The sequence below is a fragment of the Sciurus vulgaris genome (genome assembly GCF_902686455.1).
Source record: "Sciurus vulgaris genome assembly, chromosome: 10".
Classification (NCBI taxonomy): domain Eukaryota; kingdom Metazoa; phylum Chordata; class Mammalia; order Rodentia; family Sciuridae; genus Sciurus; species Sciurus vulgaris.
In genome coordinates, this window is record NC_136470.1 from 112688457 (window position 1) to 112709122 (window position 20666).

The following is a 20666-nucleotide window of genomic DNA, read 5'->3' on the forward strand; positions in this document are numbered from 1 at the left end:
ATTAAAATGTAATGGGTATGTGGCTCAGTGGTTAAGTGCCCCAGGGTTCCATCCCCAGTACCAAAACACACAAAAATAAGTACATCTGTGTCAACTTTACTCTGTCAACTTTTCTGAAGGTTTGAAATTTTTCAAAATAAAAAGCTGAGGAAAAATTAAATCCCTTTTCCCTGCCAGTTCTAAGGTGAGGCAAATGAGGGAGGTAGGATGGATATGGGGAGACAGGAAAGAGGAGGTTTGTGAGAAAAAGGTGACCGGGAAAGGAGGGTTTCACAATCCTAGTTTATTAGGACAATTTAACTGCAGTGGCTCTAAGGCCTTCCAGATCCTCTATGGCTTAACACAATGTAAGTCATAGTTCTAATTGGGAAAACTGATTCAGAGGTAAAGCAACCTGCCTAAAAACAAAAGCAAGTGACAATCAGAATTCCAGTTCTGATTCCAAAGCTAGCGTGCATTTCACTATGCATACTGCCCTCAAATGGAGGGACTTCTTATGGTATTCTGAGATTTGAATGACACCGTTGTAGGTCCCAATTTACACTTTTTTATTATCCATTAGTGGACCCATATTCCATCATTGAGAGGCAGCCTGGGGCCCTGAACTTTAGGGTTCCAACAGTTCCTTCATTTGTTCTACAAGTATCTTTTTGTTATTGTTACTGTTGTTTTTTTGGTACTGGGGGTAGAGGAGTTCTGTGTTACTGAACTATATCCCCAGCCCTTGTTTAATTTCTGATTTTGAGACAGTATCTTGCTAAGTTGCTTAGGCTGGGCTCCAAGTTGGGATCCTCCTGCCTCAGGTTCCTGAGGAGCTGGAATTGTCATGGGAGAAGAGATGTCTCTGGAGAAAGGTCTGCAGAGTTCCCAGAGGAGAGGAGGAATTCAACTCAGAACCAACGGGGTTCTTGGCATACATGATGGAAAAGAATTTCAGCATGAACCAGACAAAAGCACTGACAGGTTTCTTTAGGAAGGTAGATACACATTTAAGGGAGAATGTGGGCTGTCTCGAGAGTGAGAAGCAGCCCTGACTTGGGCTCAGGGTCCACTATTTATAGAAGGACTATATGAGGGCCCACTGGAAGTGGATTCAGGATGGAGCTGCACAATTCACCAGTTTTCCCTGCCCTTGCACATCTCTCTCATTTAACAAGGGCATGGACCAAGGACAGGTTGCTCAAGATTTACGACTATACTTTCTACATCTCAATGACTTGTGGGTGTTTCTTTTAAGATATAATATTTCTCTCTCTTTATCCTAAATCCCTATCTCAGTAGGACTGGAGGCAGGGGAAGGCAAGAGAAACAGGAGGTGGGCACCAGATCCACTAAGAAATCAAGGGGGTGTGGTAAAGCAGGGGGATGATATGATCAGTTTTTCATATTTAAAAGACCAGCTCAGCAGACTTATATGATAAGTGCAGTTACCTAGGCAGGAATTGTTGGTAGTCTTTTGACAGTGGTGAGGATTCAGCAGTGGTCAGATGGAAAATGAACTTTGAAGGGAGAGCTGACGACAATGCTGGTGTATATGAGATATCAAGGAAAAAGGAAGATGTTTTGTAAATTTTGGGCTCAAGAAGCACACTTGCCCATGGTCACATTTGGTTGGAGAAACAGAGTTTTTTTGTTGTTGTTGTGGTTGTTTTGTGTTGTTTTTTATGGTAACAGGGATTGAACCCAAGGGCACTTAACCACTAAGCCACATGCCCATTCCTTATTTTTTATTTTGAAACAAGATCTCACTAAGTTGTTGAGGGTCTCCCTAAACCTCCTGCCTTAGCCTCCAGAGCTTCTGGGATTATAGGCATGAGCCACTGGGACCAGCTCCCTCATAAGATTTTTGTGAAAAACAAAATGAGATAGTATTTGTAAAAACACTACTCATAATTGTCATCTAATAACCATCTTTTATATGAGTGTGGCACTTTCAAGGTAAAATATGCTTTCTTATGCTTGAAGTAATTTAATTGCTAATAGTGAACACTGTGGTAAAAATCTGGTGAACTGAAATTGGAACACCTATGACATTAGCTTGTATTTATGTTAAAATACTCATTAGCACTGCCAAGAAAGTCTGTCTTTCTCTCTCTCTTCCTTTCTCTCTCTCTTTCTCGCTCACATTCTCTTTGCTTCTCTTTGGAGAGAGAGCTCTTATGAACAAGAACTGGCCAACTTGGAGCTCTACAGAACAGATCCCAGGGAGTTCTGTTTCTCAACTTACCCAGTACACTGCAGTGATTAGTCAGCCTCTGAGACTGAGGGTCACTTATAGAGAACTAGGAACACAGGCTTTTCATCTAAAATTACTGGCCTTCTCTCGTTTAATGAAACTCCCTTTGTACATTGTCAGAACACGTAATGTTCAGCTTTTAAAACAGACAAATTAACTTTAATATATGTCAGCCACCGCTGCTATTTTGTTTATCATTCTTATGTTCTGTAGGAATTTTGGGCCGGGGAGATACCTCAGTTGGTAGAGTGCTTGCCTTGCAAGCACAAGGCCCTGGGTTCAATCCCCAGCACCGCAAAAAAAAAAAAAAAAAAAAAAAACAGGTGGCAGTGTAGGAATTTTATTTTTTATTCACATAAAATATTTAGAAAATCAGGTAGAACTATTTAACTGATATTTAACTTTCAGAATATTTAAGTGATACTTAGCTTTATATCAAAGATTTAAGATTTACTCTTTAAATTTTTAACCAAGAAACATTTCTGAAGTGGCGTACTTTTGGTTGCTATCATATCCATAGTAGTATGCTGTTTTGATAAAAGTTTTGCTATGTTACAGATAGGGAACAAAATAAAATTGTAAGAAATTTGGGATTTTTATTAAATAAGTAGATTTTTAGCTACTCTTCCCACTGAAAAATTTAACTATGTAAGATGATAATTTGCTACACTATAGTAACCTTTTTATTATCTATATGTATCCCATAACATCCCACTGTAAACCTCAAATATATGCAATAAAATTTATTTTAAAATAAAATAAAAATATGCTGATGAAATGCTTGGAAAGAATGCACAAAAATAAAGTAAAAAAAGGGCTTGGGGTCCAGCTCAGTGGTCGAGCACTTGTTTAGCACATGTGAGGCCCTGGGTTCAATCTCTAGTACCACAATAAAATAAAATATATAATAACAAATATCAAAGTATAAATATTCACAGTTTCTTTCTTCCCATCTTCTAAAGAATATTTTGTTACCATCTTGATTGTCTTTTTCCCTTCCTTCAGTTTCTGTCACTGTTACAGGGCTGGGGCCATCTGAGAAATTGAGATAGCATTAAGCCCGCCCCCTTCAAATCCAGATTCTTTCAATCAAGTTAGGAAGATTTCAGGCATGTGGCTCACAGTAACAGACAACAAGTTATTAGAAGGGGTGGGAAAGGGAAAAGGGGGACCCTCTCAAAGGAGATAGTGGGTTCTCTCAGAGAAAAGAGAAATAACATGCCTCTCTTACACTCCAGTTTTATTGGGAAATCTCAGAGAAGTTTCCAGAGAGTCCTACTCAGGTCCACCTCTTGACTTTTGACTGACAGCAGGATGACATCAGACTTTTAAGTCCCCACTGCCTTGGCAACTGTAGGTCACTCTGGCCCATGCTGGCTGGTTCTAATTGGAATCTGTTCTTACAGATTTTAAGGCTAGGGGGAATTATCTGTATCTCCCTGAATTCTGGGATTTGGTCTGTGTAAGGGTCACAAAAGTCTCCCGGCCTGAGGGTAATTTGTGTTCTTATCTGCATTATTTCAGGCCCACATTCTCCTGCAGATAACAGGTAGTTTGCTGAGGAATGTAACTTATCCTGTTGACTTAAACTAGGCAGGGCTGCAGGTAAATTGCTTCTTGGAAAACTAAGCACATAGGGGTCAGCACAGTGGACCCATTTTATAGAAATATTCCCTTAACCTCATGTTCCCACCACTCATGTCTGACTGTCTCCTATCATCACTATTTGTATATCTGGGTAATGGGTTTACAGGTATATGTATGTATGTTACAGAACAGAAGGGATTGTGCTAGGGAGAACAGGAGGGAAATGCCAGAGAAAGAAATGAATGGTGGAATTAACATCAAAAAGAAAGCAGGTGACTTATGGAAAAAAATACACTAGATCCCAGGGGAAAAGTAAAGTAGCATACAAGTTTCTGGGAGGGTATTACCAGAGATCTTGAGGAATAGCTACTATGTTGGGAGAGATTTTGAAATGACAGGAAAAACTTACTTTATAAATTTTCCTCTACATTAAGAATCTATCTGCCAGGCACAGTGGCACATTCCTGTAATCTCAGTGATTCCGAAGGCTGAGGCAGAAGGATTCTGAGTTCAAAGCCATTCTGGGCAATTTAGTGAGACCCTGTCTCAAAATAAAAATATCTGGTGCTGTAACTCAGTGGTAGAGCCCCTACCCCGTTCAATCCCAAGTCATAAAAGAAAAAAACAAACAAACAAACAAAAAACAGGCGCATGGCACAGACCTGTAATCCTAGCACCTTGGGAGGCTGAGGTATGAGGATCACAAGTTTGAAGCCAACCTCAGCAACTTAGTGAGTCCCTGTCTCTAAATAAGATATAAAAAGGGACTGGGAATGTGGTTCAGATTATGCACCCCTGGGTTCAAAAAAGAAAAAAACATTTCATCTGTCCACCACACAGAACACACATACAGGGACTTCCAATATTTTTGATATTTTTTCAGACTGTTTTCTTTGAATTTTACATGATGACTGGGTCATAAGGGACTTGACTTAACTCAGATTACCAAAATACTTAGAACACCCAGAGACTTTTTAATCTTATTTTATTTTTTTATTTTTGCAATCCTGGGGATTGAACCCAGGGGTGCTTTACCACTGAGCTACATCACAGTCTTCTTCTTCTTCTTCCTTATTTTTTTGGAGACAAGGTCTCAGACTTGATATCCTACTGCCTCAGCCTCCCAAACTCTGGCATTACAAGTGTACGCCGCTACATCCATCCACATTTTCTTCAGACATTTTCTGTAGAAGTAAACTAGTGGTTCCTAATTTTAAGATTACTAGAAAGATTCAATTTTAAAAATATTGAAGAAAATTGTAAAGAGAGTTATGTATTTGAGGTTTTAACCATCCTGGGAAACTCAGGGAAAACCCTACTAGCAATGTTTAACATTGCCACCCTCCTGCGATTTTCCTAAAATCAGAATATCTTTTTACAACAATTTTTTGGCATGTTTCTTACCTCTCTGTTATCACAATTTATTCTCTCTGACTTATTTTTCTAAGAACATTCTTATTATAAAAGAAATATATGTTGACCTGGAATCCTCTCCCCCCAATTGCCAGGGATTGAATCAGGGCCTCACACATACCAGAAGTGCTCTGCCACTGGGCTACACCCCAGCCCTGGTTTATCCTTGGGTATTGGAAGCTCATTGAAAACAGAGATCATATCTTTTCTGTAAAACAATATTTTGGCAATTAACAACACAGGCTTTGTAGTCATACACACCTAAATTTGAATCTTGGTTCCGCTATTCCTCAGTTAAAATACCAAGTTGTTTTTTGAGGCTTTTATAGTTTAACCTTATTTAGTCTCAATACTCACTTTTGTTAAAATTGTGATAATGCCATTTTTTGTTTCAGGGCTGTCATGAACATTAAATGAGAAGATGTATGAAAGCACTTAGCCTATTGCCTAGCACACACATGTATTCAACCAACAGAAACTAAGGGTTTATCTCCTTCATTATTTGAACCATACCATGTAACACAGAAGGAAGCACACCAAGAAATAAGTCATGGTTAAGAGGAAAGAAGAAAACCATAAAAAAAATTTAAGGGGCCATACCCTTGACTTACCATAGCTTTATTTTCCTCTGTGGTCTTGGAATTTGGAGTCCAAGGCTGTGAAGGCTGGAGGCCTGCTTCCAACCCAAATAAGCCTTATTGGATGTAGGGTAGGAGGAGAGAGTCTGTTAGGACTAGGGCTACCCTGGGAATTCTGAGCCTGGCACAGAAATTCCAATTCAATCTTTGGTTTCTCCTCCCCTTCCCTTGTCACAATACCTCTGGAAAGTATCCTAGTGATGAAACTTCCAGTGACTAACCTGCACCTTTCTGGAAGTTAGGGACCTTTTAGACAACATCTCCTACATGAAACATTTCTTGGGGAAAAAAAATCCCTCCTACAATAACACACAGTATTTACCGCCCTACTCTAGCTACTAGCTTTATATTGTTTTCCCCCATGAAGGTCCCAGGGAACAAAGGTCTGCTACCTGCTTATCAGCACAATAGGCTGTACATATGTTGCAGGTAATGAGTAACTGTTAGCACTGAATTCCACTGAAGCAGGTCTTAAGGCTGCAGCCTAGAGCTGAGCCCTAAGCATAGATCTTGCCCTAAACTCTATGGTACTACTATAATGCCCAGAACTTTAGGTTGTACACTTCTGCTCCCTGTAGAACATAGCTTCTGGGTAATTAGCCTGAGGTTCATTGTTTAAGACACAGTGGAGGAAGTTCCCAGCAATGGGTTTCAAAAATTTGGCAGGAATCCAGCAAAGAAGCTTTATTTAGGGAATAGGATATACAAAATATTAATATCCAACTTTTTCCTCTCCACAACAAAGTTCATTTTTCACACCATTCAGCTATCTCAGGGTGGAAATTCAATGCCTGAAAAAGTTGACTTGATTAACAGTCAAGTTATTTAAGCTTTGTTCTAGAAGTCATATAAAATTAATAAAATCATAATTCATCTGAATTCAAGTATGATTATTCTGAATCATCCAACATGTTAAAATTTTGCAAAATACAAATTCATTTTCAGTGATCATTGCCATATAGTTTGCTAAAGTTTCTTGCTAAAAATAACTATTTTCTAGAGTTATTTAACTGAATTCACGTGAAAAAAAAAACATCTCAGGAAACACTGGCCAACTTAGTAACGCGCTTTTCTCACTTGACATGAAAAATAAAGAATTACCGTTTCAACTTTATCAATGTCTCTTTTCAGTCTTCAACCTTTTCACCGTCTCATTTCTGCTTGAAGAATGCTAAAGTGTCCCCTCGTGATTTTATGTGACTTTTCACGAATCCAGTTAATTTCCTGAATCCTTCTGTCAGCCCGTCGCCTGTGAGGGCACAGCAGGGTTGCACATACCAGTTGCGGTCACTGCAGAGCTTCTTCACTTTGAACATTCTGGTAATGTCCTCTGCAGTCAGGGCTCCAGGCACGTCTTGTTTGTTGGCTAATAGGACAACAGGCACATTTTTAATGTGTTCATTCTTCAAAATTCGCTCAAACTCTTTCCGGGAGTCTTCTAGTCGCTGTTGATCTGTACTGTCCACAACGTACACCAGCCCATCAGCGTTCTCACAGTAATAGCTCCAAACAGTTCTCATTTTTTCCTGCCCCCCAACATCCCAGACTGTAAGCAAAAGGCTGCTTTCCAACTCGATCATCTCCACGTTGAAACCTATTGTTGGCATGGTTGTAATGTCCTTAGCAAGCTTTAGTTTGTAAAGGAGAGTGGACTTCCCTGCTGAGTCAAGTCCCAGAAGAAGAACATGGGCTTGCTTCATTTTGGGGTTCTTAGAACTCAGCAGACCCATCTGAGGTTTTTTCTTCTTTAAAGACCTTTTCTTCTGACCAGAGACAGTGAGTTCTGGATCATGCATGAAATTGTTTAGGAGGAAATAAGAGAGCAAATTCTTCATACCATAAGCCAGGAACAGGAGCTTGTGTACATTTACAGTGTAGCTTATCAACTCGATTATAGGCAAACAGTATTTTAATTGCAGTCCTAGCCAATCCTGAGGTATCTGTGGAATGAGTAACCAGTCAATGTCATAGTAGCTCAAAGGGGACATTCTTTGTGAATGAGTAGGATAAGGAGTGGCCTGCCAGGCTGATGCTACAGCTTTTGTCTTTTTTAAGTGCTAGAAACTTGGAGAAATTCAAAGGATCAGACATGCATAGGAACATGGTTTGGAAGCAGAATGAAAACAACTTTTTTTTTTAAACTTTCAAGTTAACATTAAGCTTTTTGTTTAACTTTTTGTAAAACCATAGGTATTTGACTATTTTTCTTATTCCAATAAGTAACTAGGCTTCTTAAATCATGAAGAGAGTTATCTCCTACTGCCTCCCTAGTATCTTAAGTACTTTCTCCTTATCCAGATTACTCAGCAGGAAATTTTAAACCACCCAGGGTTATCTGAATCTTATTCCCATAATCAGATAGAGCATCATTTCTTGAGTCTTCCAGGCAGAGAATTAATACTACTCACAAAAGTAGACTTAAAAGGGAAAGTTTTTAACACAAACACTTTTGAATTAAGTAGTCTGGTTAAAGATGGAAGAATGAATATATGTATTTATCTCCTTTCTTTCCCAAGACTACACCTAAATGATGGCAAAGAAATAAAAAGAATATATAAACCAGTAGCAAGAGGGGCAAGAGAATCCATCAGAGGGTGAAGTATTTCAACAAAACTATGGAAGATGGAAATTAGATGGAAGATGAGCCATAACTTATATAGTAAGATAAAGCTGAGGCTTTGAGTGCTAGGGCACTGTGGATAGACGAGAGGCACCAGGAATGGAAGAGAGAAGGGGTGAAATAAGGAACTAAAAATAGAGGGAAATAACTAATGGTCTAAATAAGGAACAGAAAGCACACACTTGCACACACACACATACCCCTCTGCTGAATGACCATTCAGCAACAAGGTGTTTAGTTGTAAGCAAAGAACTAAGTGTTCTTGTCTAAAGATATTGGTCTAAAAAAATGGAGTTTCCACAGCGTAATACATAACTTAGTATTGAATTAACCTATAGTCGTTCTGGCAGTTGGCAAACCTTACCAGTTGACAAAACTCTATATAAAGATAGAGTTCCTGGTCATCTTCACAGTGCACAGAAGTTTCTACACTTAGTTCATAGCATGACTTCAATATGAATGAGAGAGAAAACAAAACAAAAATAAGAACATTTTAAGAAAGATTAAGCATGGGAAATGGAACAACTTTTTCATTAAGTTTGGTTAATATTTTTGCAGAGATTTGAGAAGATATATCCATAAAACAAGAATTGGATATTAATAAAAAAAAATCAAAAACCAAAAATCTTACTACTGGGTTTGATGGACCATGCTTGTAATCCCAGTGACTCGGGAGGCTAAAGAAGATCCCAAGGAAGATCCCAAGTTTCAGGACAGCCTGGGCAAATTTGTGAGATGCTGACTCAAAAAATACAAAAAGCTGGGGATAAAGCTCAGTGGTAAAAACCCCCTGGCTTCAATCCCCACTACCACAAAACAAACACCTTATTCTTAAACATTAAAAACATAAATTTAAAAAAATTTAAAAGCTTTATGATAGGTTAGAAAGCAATATTGAAGAATTCTTTCAGAAAGTAGAATATAGAAAATATGTAAGAAAAGATAAGAGATGTAAAGGATCAACTCGGAAATCTCAACACCTGAATTATAGGACCTTATTCTACAGACAACAGAAAATATGCAAGAGAGAAATTTATCGAAGAAACAACGAAGGACTGTTTTCCAAAGCTCTCCAAAAGGTTTCTCTAAGTACTTAACAATATCATTTTTAAGAAGAGCTATCTTGGAAGTTCTGGCACATAATTATTCTTAAGTGTTAAGTAGTATTACATTTTGATTATCATTGCTGCTATGGTTGTTTACATGACATCATTCTAAAAGAGCAGACAGCACATTACTTCTCTGCATTATTAATCATTTGCCCTTTTTGTAGGTCCCTTTTATCATATTGATAGCTACTGCAAGACCTTTTACTGTTTTATCTCTTTACTTTAGGTCACTTTCTATGAATGCAAAAGACATTCATGCAATGACAATGAACTATTAATCTTAAAAGCAGTAGTTTTCAACAACAAAAAAATTTTGTCTATTTGTTTTTTCAGAGTTCACTGTTACTTGACATCCTAAAACCTAAAGAAGTCCTCTGGAGTCTCTTCTGAAAATAAAGGCTTTGTTTACTTAAAAAAAAAAAAAAAAAAGCTATCTTGGGCTGGACATAGCTATACACACCTGTAATCCCAACAACTCAGGAGGCTGAAGCAGGAGGACTTCAAGTTGGAGGCTAGACTGGCAAGTTAGCAGACCCTACCTAAAATTTAAAAATAAAAAGGACTGAGGATGAGGACCTCTGGATTAAATCCCCAGTAGAAGAAGAAGAAAGGAGAAGGAGAAAAAGAAAATATGAAGAAATTATATGAACCCTTTTTCAAAATTAAATTCTTAACCAATTCACAACTCATTGTATCTTAGAAGATTTATTTATTTATTTATTTTGGTACTTGGGATTGAACTTACTTAACCACTAAGGCACATCCCCAACTTTTTTTTGTTTTGATTTTGAGACAGGGTCTCACTAAGTTTCTGAGACTGGCCTTGAACTTGAGATCCTTCTGCCTCAGCCTCCTAAATTACTGGAATTACAAGCATGAACCACCATGCCCTGCAGAAGGTACCATTTATATTCATTCATACATTCGGTGGAAAAAAAAACGTGTGTGTGTGTGTGTGTGTGTATTTTCCCCCTGCTGTCAAAACCACCATGTGCTAGATGCCAGGTCACAAAAAATAAATTACACAATTACACCTGACTTTAGTTGGCTTTCATTGGGGAGAAGATAAAAGATACATGAACAAACAATAATATAAAGTTTAAAAAAAATGCATACTGGACTGTGTGCAGTGGCACATGCTTGTGATCCCAGTGATTTCAGCAGGATGAGACAAGATGACTGCAAACTCAAGGCCAGCCTCAGCAACTTAGTGAGGCCCTAAGAAACTTAGCTAGATCCTATCTCAAAAAAACAAACAAAACAAGACAATAACAACAACAAAAGGGCTGGGGTGAGGGTCAGTGGTTAAGGGCCACTGCATTCAACCCTTGGTACCAAAACAAAAAAACACCTCATGGTATTCTGGAAATTCACAAGATTATTTTAGCATGAAGGGCATCAGAGAAATATCCCTGGAGAAGGTTAGACATTGACCCAAGCTTGTGGAGATGTTACGGAGAAAGGGCATTCATTAAAGAGATGGTCTATGTGAGTAGAATCAGAAACGTGGGATGGATATGTAAAAACAACAATTTGTGCACATGTAGGGGTTTTCCCCTATAAACGTGTAATCATAAAAAGCATCAGATAAATCTAGGCTGTAAAACATGAATAAAGACAACAGAACTGAACTCTTCTAAATATGCCTGTGCCATAAACGACTGAAGGAGAAAGAGGGGTGGTGGTGAGGAAGCAGGAGGAGAAATGCTACAAATTATTATTTTTTATTTTTTTTAATCCCACAATATATTTTATTGTAAACAAATGGGGTACAATTTGTTTCTCTGGTTGTATATGAAGTAGAGGCATACCATTTGTGTAATTATACATTTACATAGGGTAATGTTGTTTGATTCACTCTGTTACTTTTTCCTTCCCCCCACCCCTCCCATCCCTCTTTTCCCTCTATACAGTCCCTCCTTCCTCCATTCTTTCCTCCCTCTCACCCCCATAATGTACCCTCATCCGCTTATCAGCGAGGTCATTCATCCTGTGATTGGCTTATCTCACTTAGCATGATATTCTCCAATTTCATCCATTTGCCTGCAAATTCCATAATTTTATTATTCTTTATGGCTGAGTAATATTCTAGTGTGTATATATACCACAGTTTCTTTATCCATTCATCAATTGAAGGACATCTAGGTTGGTTCCACAATCTGGCTATGGTGAATTGAGCAGCTATGAACATTGATGTGGTTGTATCTCTGTAGTATGCTGATTTTAAGTCCTTTGGGTATAGGCCAAGGAGTGGGATAGCTGGGTCAAATGGAGGGTCCATTCCAAGTTTTCTAAGGAATCTCCACACTGCTTTCCAGAGTGGCTGCACTAATTTGCAGTCCCACCAGCAATGTATGAGTGTACCTTTTTCCCCACATCCTTGCCAACACCTGTTGCTTGTATATTGTTGCTTGTATTCTTGATAATTGCCATTCTAATTGGGGCGAGATGGAATCTTAGGGTAGTTTTGATTTGCATTTCTCTTATTACTAGGGATGTTGAACATTTTTTCATATATCTCTTGATTGCTTGTAGATCTTCTGTGAAGTGTCTGTTCATTTCCTTAGCCCATTTGTTGATTGGGTTATTTGTATTCTTGGTGTAAAGTTTTTTGAGTTCTTTATATTTTGAAATGCTACAAATTAAGATACATGATTCCTCAATGCAATGGGCTATCTTTGGGTTCTGTTTTTTAAAATTCCAATTAAAGAAATTATTAGGACTATTGGGGAATTTTGGTTATGAGCTATATATCAAAAGGCAGCTAGGTGCGGTGGTGCATGCCTATAATGCCTATAATCCCAGTGACTCAGGATGCTGAGGCAGGAGGATCAGGAGTTCAAAGCCAGCCTCAGCAAATTAGTGAGGCCCTAAGCAATTTAGTAAGAACTTGTCTCAAAATAAAATTTTAAAAGGGATGGGGATGGGGCTGGGGTTGTAGCTCAGTGGTCAAGGGCTTCCCTAGCACATGTTAGGCACTGGGTTTGATCCTCAGCACCACATAAAAATAAGTAAATAAAAGTATTGTGTTCATCTACAACTAGAAATATTTTTAAAAATAAAATAAAAGGGCTGGATATATGGCTCAGTGGGTAAACATCCCTGGATTCAATTCCTGGTACCCCCGAAAAAGGGGGGTCTGGAAGTGTCTCTAAGTGTTTAAGTGCCTCTTAGGTTCAATCCCTGGCGTGCATGAACACACACACACACACACACACACACACACACACAGAGGAAATGATAAGGTCTGATAAGGTCTGAGGCAGGAGTTGGGGGAAAAGGCAATGAATTTCATGAGGACAATGATTGTATTGTGGTTGTGTAGGGGAATGTCCTTCATACATGCTTAAAGGGCAATAGCAGCAAGTTAATTTCAATTGATTCAATAAACACACCACACACCCAGATTGTTATCTACATACGGGAGAAGGAGTGTGTGTAAACATGGCAATACTTAACTACTGGTGGATCTAGGTGAGTACTATTAGGTTCATTATTCTATTATATTTTTTTTGATTTTTAAACTTTTTTCTAGTTTTGAAATTTTTTGGAATACCATGTCAAAAAGAATAAAATTGAAATAAGGTAATCAGTTTAGGCTGCAGTTCATAGTAATAGAGAAATAATTCAGGTTATGTATATTATAAGCACAAAAATGACTGAGATGAGTGCAGATCTCACAAATTCAGCAAAATAATTTTTTAAAAATATTTGTATTAGTTGTTGATGAACCTTTATTTATTTATTGAACTCAGTGCCTCACACGTGCTAAGCAAGTGCCCTATCACTGAGCCACAACCCCAGCCCCTCAGCAAAACCTGTATTCAGCAGTGGAGTCAGGCATCAGATGGGCACACTTTCTGATTAGAAAATGGCCTTGGTTACAGGGGAGGTATGGGTTTATGTAGGTTACATCGGGGTGTGTCTTAGTCCTTAAAGATGTGGGCAAAAGGTTGCAAGTATCTGGAACTTCTTCTTCTTCTTTTTTTTTTTTCCAACTGGGCACAGTTTTTAATTAAGCAGTGTTTTTACAGGGCAGGAATGGAGAGTTCAGGGTTCAGAGTCCTGAGCTCATCTGAACTCTTGGGGTCATTGTAATGACAAGATTGATGTGTTGTTTCACTGTCACGGGGAGAGAATTTATTTGGGAAAGGATCCCTCATCCCAGGGGCTGCTGTCTTCAAATTGATGATTGTCTCCTTTCCAGGGTTTGTTTTGTCATTGGGAGATGACTGATTGGAAGAACCAAAATTTTGGCTTCTCTTTCCCTACATCTTCCCATGTCATGCACTGCCTTGGGGGGTATCAACTCCATAACCTTTATATATAATAAGACTGCACTTCCAAAGATTAAATTAGGACTGGACATGATATGATGCCACATTGCCACATGCCTGTAATCCCAGCAGCATGGATGCCTGAGGCAGGAGGATCACAGGTTCGAGGACAGTCTTAGCAAGGCCCTAAACAACTTAGGGGGACCTTCTCTGAAAATAAAAAATTAAGGACTGGAGATATAACTCAGTTGGTAGAGTGCTTGCCTCACATACACAAGGCCCTGGGTTCAATCCCATCCTCAGCACCAAAAATTAAAAATAAAAATAAATTAAATAAAAAGGACTAGGGATGTTGCTCAGTGGAAAAAGCACCCTTGGTTCAATTCCTGGTACAAAAAAAAAAAAAAGTGAAATTAGGGATGCTGAGTACACTACCACCTGAACTCTTCCCCACTCCCATATTTTCAATAGTCCACTTTTAAAAAAGATGCTTAACATTTGTTTGTGTAATTTTTTTTTAAGACAGAGTCTTGCTAAATTGCTAAGAGTTTGAATAATTTGCTGAAGCTGATCTCATACCTGTGATACTAACTCAGCCTCTGAAGTTACTGGGATTAAACTCAATACATATTCTTTATGAGGTCCACTGTTAGTAGTGGATATCCTTTAACTCCATGAGCACAATCATGCATTATGACTTTACTCTGTCTCCCTCCTGACAAATTAGACTTTTGTTTCTAGATAGCCAAACAAATAAAAGGTTAAATTCCAGATGAATATTCTATCTGAATGAAAATATGACTTTCTCTTCTGTAAAAGGGAGTAAAATCATTTCTTTCTCAATGTTAATTCTATAAGGAATTCTACAAGTGTTTCAACATCCTTTCCTATTGTCCCAAAACATTTAGGGATTCACCTGTCCCAGCCAAACCTGAGGGAAGGAAAGATGTTTGCTTTCTGTAAATCATTCTAAGATTACGCAAGTAAAGGTAGGATTGTGAGAAAGTTACTGGCAGGCTCTACAGTGTCAAGGGAAATTTGTTTTAAAGTACAGGAAAGAAAGAAACATTTAAAAAAATGTCTTACCATGGAAAGGGGAGGCAAAATGTCCTAAATTAGAAGCTCACCATGTACTGTACAAACTGAATGAAAATATAAAAACATCTCTTGAAAGAAAGTGATATCTCAGTTCATTATTTTTCATAGATAAATAAGAATCAGGATGTGGTTATGTAACTTGCTTAGCTTATGCAGACTTAGAACATTCTGTTTTTTTTTTTTTTAATTCTTTTTTTGAAATAAACTTTTGGAAAATTGGTTTATAACCTACATATAGGAAGATGCAAAATTCGTAAATGTACAGTTCAATATATTAATGTGAATTGAAAATACCCATATAATTACCACTAGGGTCAGATTTTAATTTTCCAATCTGTCACAAGCAAAAATTCTATAACTCAAGTGTTTCTATACCCAGTTTTCAGAAATACACTCTGTTCCCTGTAAGGAAAGAACCAAACGAAGGAAGTAAAGAGATAGGAGAGGCACTCAACAGTAATACAGGTTTATTTGAGACAGACCAGCAGAGGGGTCCCCAGTGGAGACGGAGCTGTCTTTAGTTTATAGACTGGGGTAAATATAATGGAGTGAGGGAAAGGGGGATTTTTGCACTAGTTGTTAGGGGGTTGTCAGGGAAGGGTCCTTGTGATGTCACCTCCATAAGGAATCAGGTGTTTTTTCAGTATTTCAGTCTTTGATAAAAATTTCCTTTCTTATGATGACAGAGTATTGTTTGGGTTTCTTTGCATGATGTTGGAGTATTGTCTGGGGTTAGGTTAAGTCTTGTTCTCTCCCCACCACTCTCTTTATGGTACTGGGGACTAAAACCAGGGAGACTTAACCACTGAGACACATTCCCCAGCCCTTTTGTGTTTTTAAATTTGGAGACAGGATCTCACTCTCTAAGTTGCTGTGTGTTGTGGAACTCACATTCAGCAAGAGACCAAGCACCACTTCAAGGGTTGGAGAACTCTCTGAAATTCTAGGCACCCAGCAGTGGGATTACACAGGTTTTATAGGGTAGTGCAAGAGATCAGGTTGCATGGGTGGTACTGGTTGCTCACAGGTGGGTTTGAAATTGAGGTTTTTTGTTTGTTTTTCTTTTTTTGTACTGGAGAGTGAATCCAGGGACACTTAACCACTGAGCCACAATCCCCAGTCCTTTTTTGTATTTTATTTAGAGACAGGGTGAAGTTAGGGCCTTGCTAAATTGCTGAGGCTGGCTTTGAAAGTGATCCACCTGCCTCAGCCTCCCAAACCCCAGGGATTACAGGTGGTGTGCTTCTCAAGCTGGAGCAGCAGTTAGGACAGGGCGGGAAGTTTGTGGTGGGTATTCTTGAGATAAGCAGTTTACCCAAGCAGATCAAAGGCAGAAAAACATCTGTAAGTGATGTCGGGAAATGGCCTTCATCACAGGCAGCAGTTTCTCAAGATAACTGCAAGATTACACTCCAGAGAGCTATAATTCATAGAAATGTTACAAGTTAAATGAGTATTTAAATATGATCCTTATAGAGATCAGTAATTAAGTAAAACTCTTACAAAGACCAAAACTATAAAATAATATTTCCCTCTTCAGCTGAGGCTTTCTTTGAACTTGCAATCCTCCTGCCTCAGCCTCCAAAGTTGCTGGGATTACAGGCTTGGGACACCGTGCCCGACCTTATGAAGCTTTTCTTTAAGTGCCATTCCTTATGGAAAGAACCCATGCTTTCACCTACATCCCCAAATGAGTAGAACTTTTCTTTCTTTTGCAAGAGCAGACCTCTGAATCTGAATTCGAATCTAGCCTCTTGCACCCACTGTACTGAATAGTAATAAAAACAAGGAAGTTCTGATAATTATGTAGTGGGTAACTGACCTAGGCCTGGATACAAAATAAAGTAAGGACACTGTCTGTAAAAATTAGTGCCTGGGAAAGGGAGAGAGTGCTCCTCCCCTTGCCAGCCAGCTGTTTTTCAGGGACCCTAGTTAGCACCATTCACTCCTTCCTTTTGGATTGTAAAGGACTTTCCCTAGGACCTAACTACTTTCCTGTGAAGTGTAGACACCCCTTCGAAGGGCCCAAGGCTAAAGATTTACCCAAGGCCTTATAGGAGCCAGTCCCCTAATCAAACTCTGCTTCTGTAAACAGGCCTCCTGCTTGAAAACTCATCATGTATCGTTTTTTGAAACCTTGTGCACAACTATGTATTATTTTAGACTAGAAAACTTATGACACTAGATAGCCTATAAAAGGGAAAAACTGGTAAGGGGCGCTCAGAATCTGGAGTGCTGATCTCCTCTGGGTCCACCAGCCTAAAATAGTTGGTTTCTTCCATTCTTTGAGTGCTGTTTGACACTTCTTGCCTGAATCCCACAACAATTACATTAGACAAAATAAACCGTAAAAGACACAGCACAGAATGTGGTTCCTGGTTGACTCACGTTTTCTCCCCTCCTAATTTTTGTGTTAGCTAATATTTTAAAATATCTGTGATGATTTTAACTTTTTCCAGGTGAGAAACAATGTGATGATTATATCGTGCTGAATTCCTTTCCCAATACTCCAACTGTTGCTGAAACCTTGTCCCTGATGCCAATTCAATAACGAGGACACAGTTTTGAGAAAAAGGAAAAAGGTTTATTGCTTTGCTAGCAAAGGAGAAACACAGTGGACTCTTGTCCCAAAGGCTGGAATTCTGCCCATCAGCAGGAAGAGAGGGCTTTTAAAAAGGTTATTCCAAGAGTACATTTCACCTGTTCTCAGTAGGAGTTGTAATTCACTTGTTCGTTTGGAAGATAGTCATTTCTGAGAGCTTCTGGTACCATCCCCAAAGTCTGAATTACTTCATTCCTATGGTGGGTGTGTACTGAAGGACAGGTGAATCTGTCTAGGATGTGAAAGAATGGTAATCCTGTTTCCTCTGACATTAGGAAGAGGGAGAGATTAGGGAAAAGCAGGGAGAGAGGAAGAAAACTAAATGTCCATTTAAAAAAATAAGTTGCCGTGGCAGAGTAGCAAGGGCTATATTCAAAGCACAAAGTGGATCATTGTTACAAAAACTCAGTATAAAGTATAAATATTTAGAAGTAAGGAAGTTCTAAAATTCACAGGAAGATTATATCATGGAATTTTCTCTCAAATCCAGTACTCAAAAAAATTTTAATCTCTTTTATTTCATGGGTTGATAGAAATTAAATGCATTCATTCCAAAAATATCTTTATGCCAGCAATTAGACAAACATTTGTTCATTGCTACATGTCGAGCATAATGCTAGGTACTGGGAGGGAAGCTACTAAGAAAGCCTTGGTCTACAGCTTCCCAGGGAGGTTGTATTTGTGCTGAGTCGGAGGTCCATTAAGTCATGCTGATGAGTGGTAAAGGGTAATTTATTATTCCCCAGGATTATTTGGAGCAGATTGTGCAGTCCCTTCATGGAGGCTGCAGCTTGCTTTACCATGAGAATACGAATATTACCACTTCCTATGAAGTGTTGCTTCTCTAAGAATTTGGGCAGAAAAGACCCTGAAAGAGAATCTTGATATCTGCTCTGTGTCAGCTACAGAGTTCTCATCTCTGGTTAGAAGATCTTCCATTTCTTGGGTCATGTGCAGGAGCTAGCTGGCCAACATCAGTCAGCTTGATGACCTAGCCAAGCTTCTCCCCAGCTTATATTATTAGTTCCTTGTATTTCCTCAGATATTTTAAAATGATTTTCTTTTGCTGGGCACATTGGCGCATGCTTGTAATCCCAGAGGCTCAGTCGGCTGAAGGAGGAGAATTGCAATTTGAGGCCAGCCCCAATAATTTAGTAAGGCTCTAAGCAACTTAATGAGAACCTATCTCAAAATAAAAAGGGCCAGGGATGTGGCTCAGCGATGAAGTGCCCGTGGATTCAATCCCTGGTACAAAAATGAATAAATAAATAAATAATTTTTTTCTTTCACATTCACTTGCAAATGGTCTCCAGAATTCTATCATTACAGGTTTCTAAATAACCCAATATCTGTCGTAGCCTACTAAAGTAACAGACATAATTTTCACTTAGGAAAGAAGAGGAATGTATTCTCTTGGTTGTAATTCAGAACAACAAGTAGAATTTTAGTGTAAAAATGTCATTAAATATTAATTTAAAAAAACACCTAGGGGACCTCAAAATATGACAGTCATCCAATAGTCCCAAGTCAGAGGGAAAATCAAGAAAACTCATAAATAATATGATTAACCATCTAGAAAACCTAGGGAATAGGATAACAAACTAAGAACTTACATTGTGGCCTGTCATAAGATCAACATATAAAGATAAGTAGCATTACTCTTAGCCAATAATAATTGAGAAAGATCCCATTCTCAATGGTGACAAAGAATGTGAAATATTTGAAAACAAACTCAATAATATATGCACAGGACCTACATGAAGAAAATAATAAATCTTTACTTTTCATCTTAAAAAATAACTGATTCCAGGAAGAGAGATAGCACTGTAAAAATGCCAGTTCACTCATAAATCTTTAAGTTAAATTGAGGCCTAATTAAAAATAGTTAATAACAGATATTTGTATAATATTTAATTATAAGTCAGTTGCTAAGTTTTGGAGGTATGTTAGCCAGGCCCTAAGCAACTTAGTGAGACCCTGTCTCTAAATAAAAAATAAAGAACTGGGGATATTGCTTTGAAAGAAAATGGATGTCAACCAAGAATCCTATATCCAGCAAAATTAAGCTTCAGATTTGAAGATGAAATACAAACTTTCCACGATAAACAAAAATTAGAAGAATTTGCAACCAGAAAGCCTGTACTTCAGAATATTCTCAACAAAATATTCCATGAAGATGAAATGAAAATAAGTGAAAACCAGCAAAGAGAGGAACTATGCTAAAAGAATAGTCAGTCAAAGGAGAAACTAAGTCAAATTAAAAACCAGAAATAAACCAAAATGACCAGGAAATCAAATCATATCTCAATGATAACCTTGAACATTAATGGCCTAAACACTCATCAATCAAAAGACATAGGCTGGCAGATTAGATTAAAAAACAAGATCCAACAATATGCTATCTCTGAGAGACTCACCTCATAGGCAAAGATATCCAGAGACTGGACCACAAACAAGCATGAGTTTCTATCCCCGTATCAGATAAAATGGATTTCAAGCCAACGTTAATCAGAAGGGACAAAGAAGGACATTTCACACTGCTTAAGGGAATTATACATCAACAGACATAACAATCATAAATATTTATACCACAAACAATGAAGCATCTACATACATCAAATAAACCCTTCTCAATTTCAAGAATCAAATAGACTACAACACACTAATACTGGGTAAGTTTAACATGTTTCTGTCACCACTGGATAGATCCTCCAAATAAATACTAAATAAAGATTCTATAGAAGTAAAAAATACAATTCGATAATTTAGAGTTAACATATATAGAATATTTCATCCATCAATGACTGAATACACTTTCTTCTCAGCAGTCCACAGATCCTTCTCTAATATAGATCCTATTATGTCAGTTATCACATATATTGGCATATAATTGTAATATTATCTTAACATATTTTTAGCATCTGTAGGGTTATTTTGATAGCTCCCTTTCCATTGATATTAACTTTTGTGTTCTTGTTTTTTTCTTCCTTAGACTTGTTTGATTTTTATCAAATTTCAGCTGTATTATTTCTTCTCTTTCATATATTTCTGCCCTATTCTTATTTTTCTTCCTACTCCATAAATTG

The 20666-nt window shown here is 38.0% G+C and overlaps 1 protein-coding gene across 13 annotated transcripts in view; it reads right to left on the minus strand.

The window, feature by feature from the left end:
- Positions 1-5939: 5939 nt before the first annotated feature.
- Positions 5940-20666, minus strand: part of ARL14 (ARF like GTPase 14) — a 93267-nt gene continuing 78540 nt past the window's right edge. For 9 of the 13 annotated variants that reach the window (XM_079155652.1, XM_079155651.1, XM_079155654.1 and 6 more), the window contains one exon: positions 5940-7814. In XM_079155652.1, coding sequence (XP_079011778.1) covers positions 7026-7814 — 789 coding nt within the window. In that variant the 3' untranslated portion in view covers positions 5940-7025. Of the gene's footprint in view, positions 7939-10063; positions 10143-20666 lie in introns of all 13 variants that reach the window. The other 4 variants (XM_079155645.1, XM_079155644.1, XM_079155646.1 and 1 more) reach the window with 4 other exon arrangements.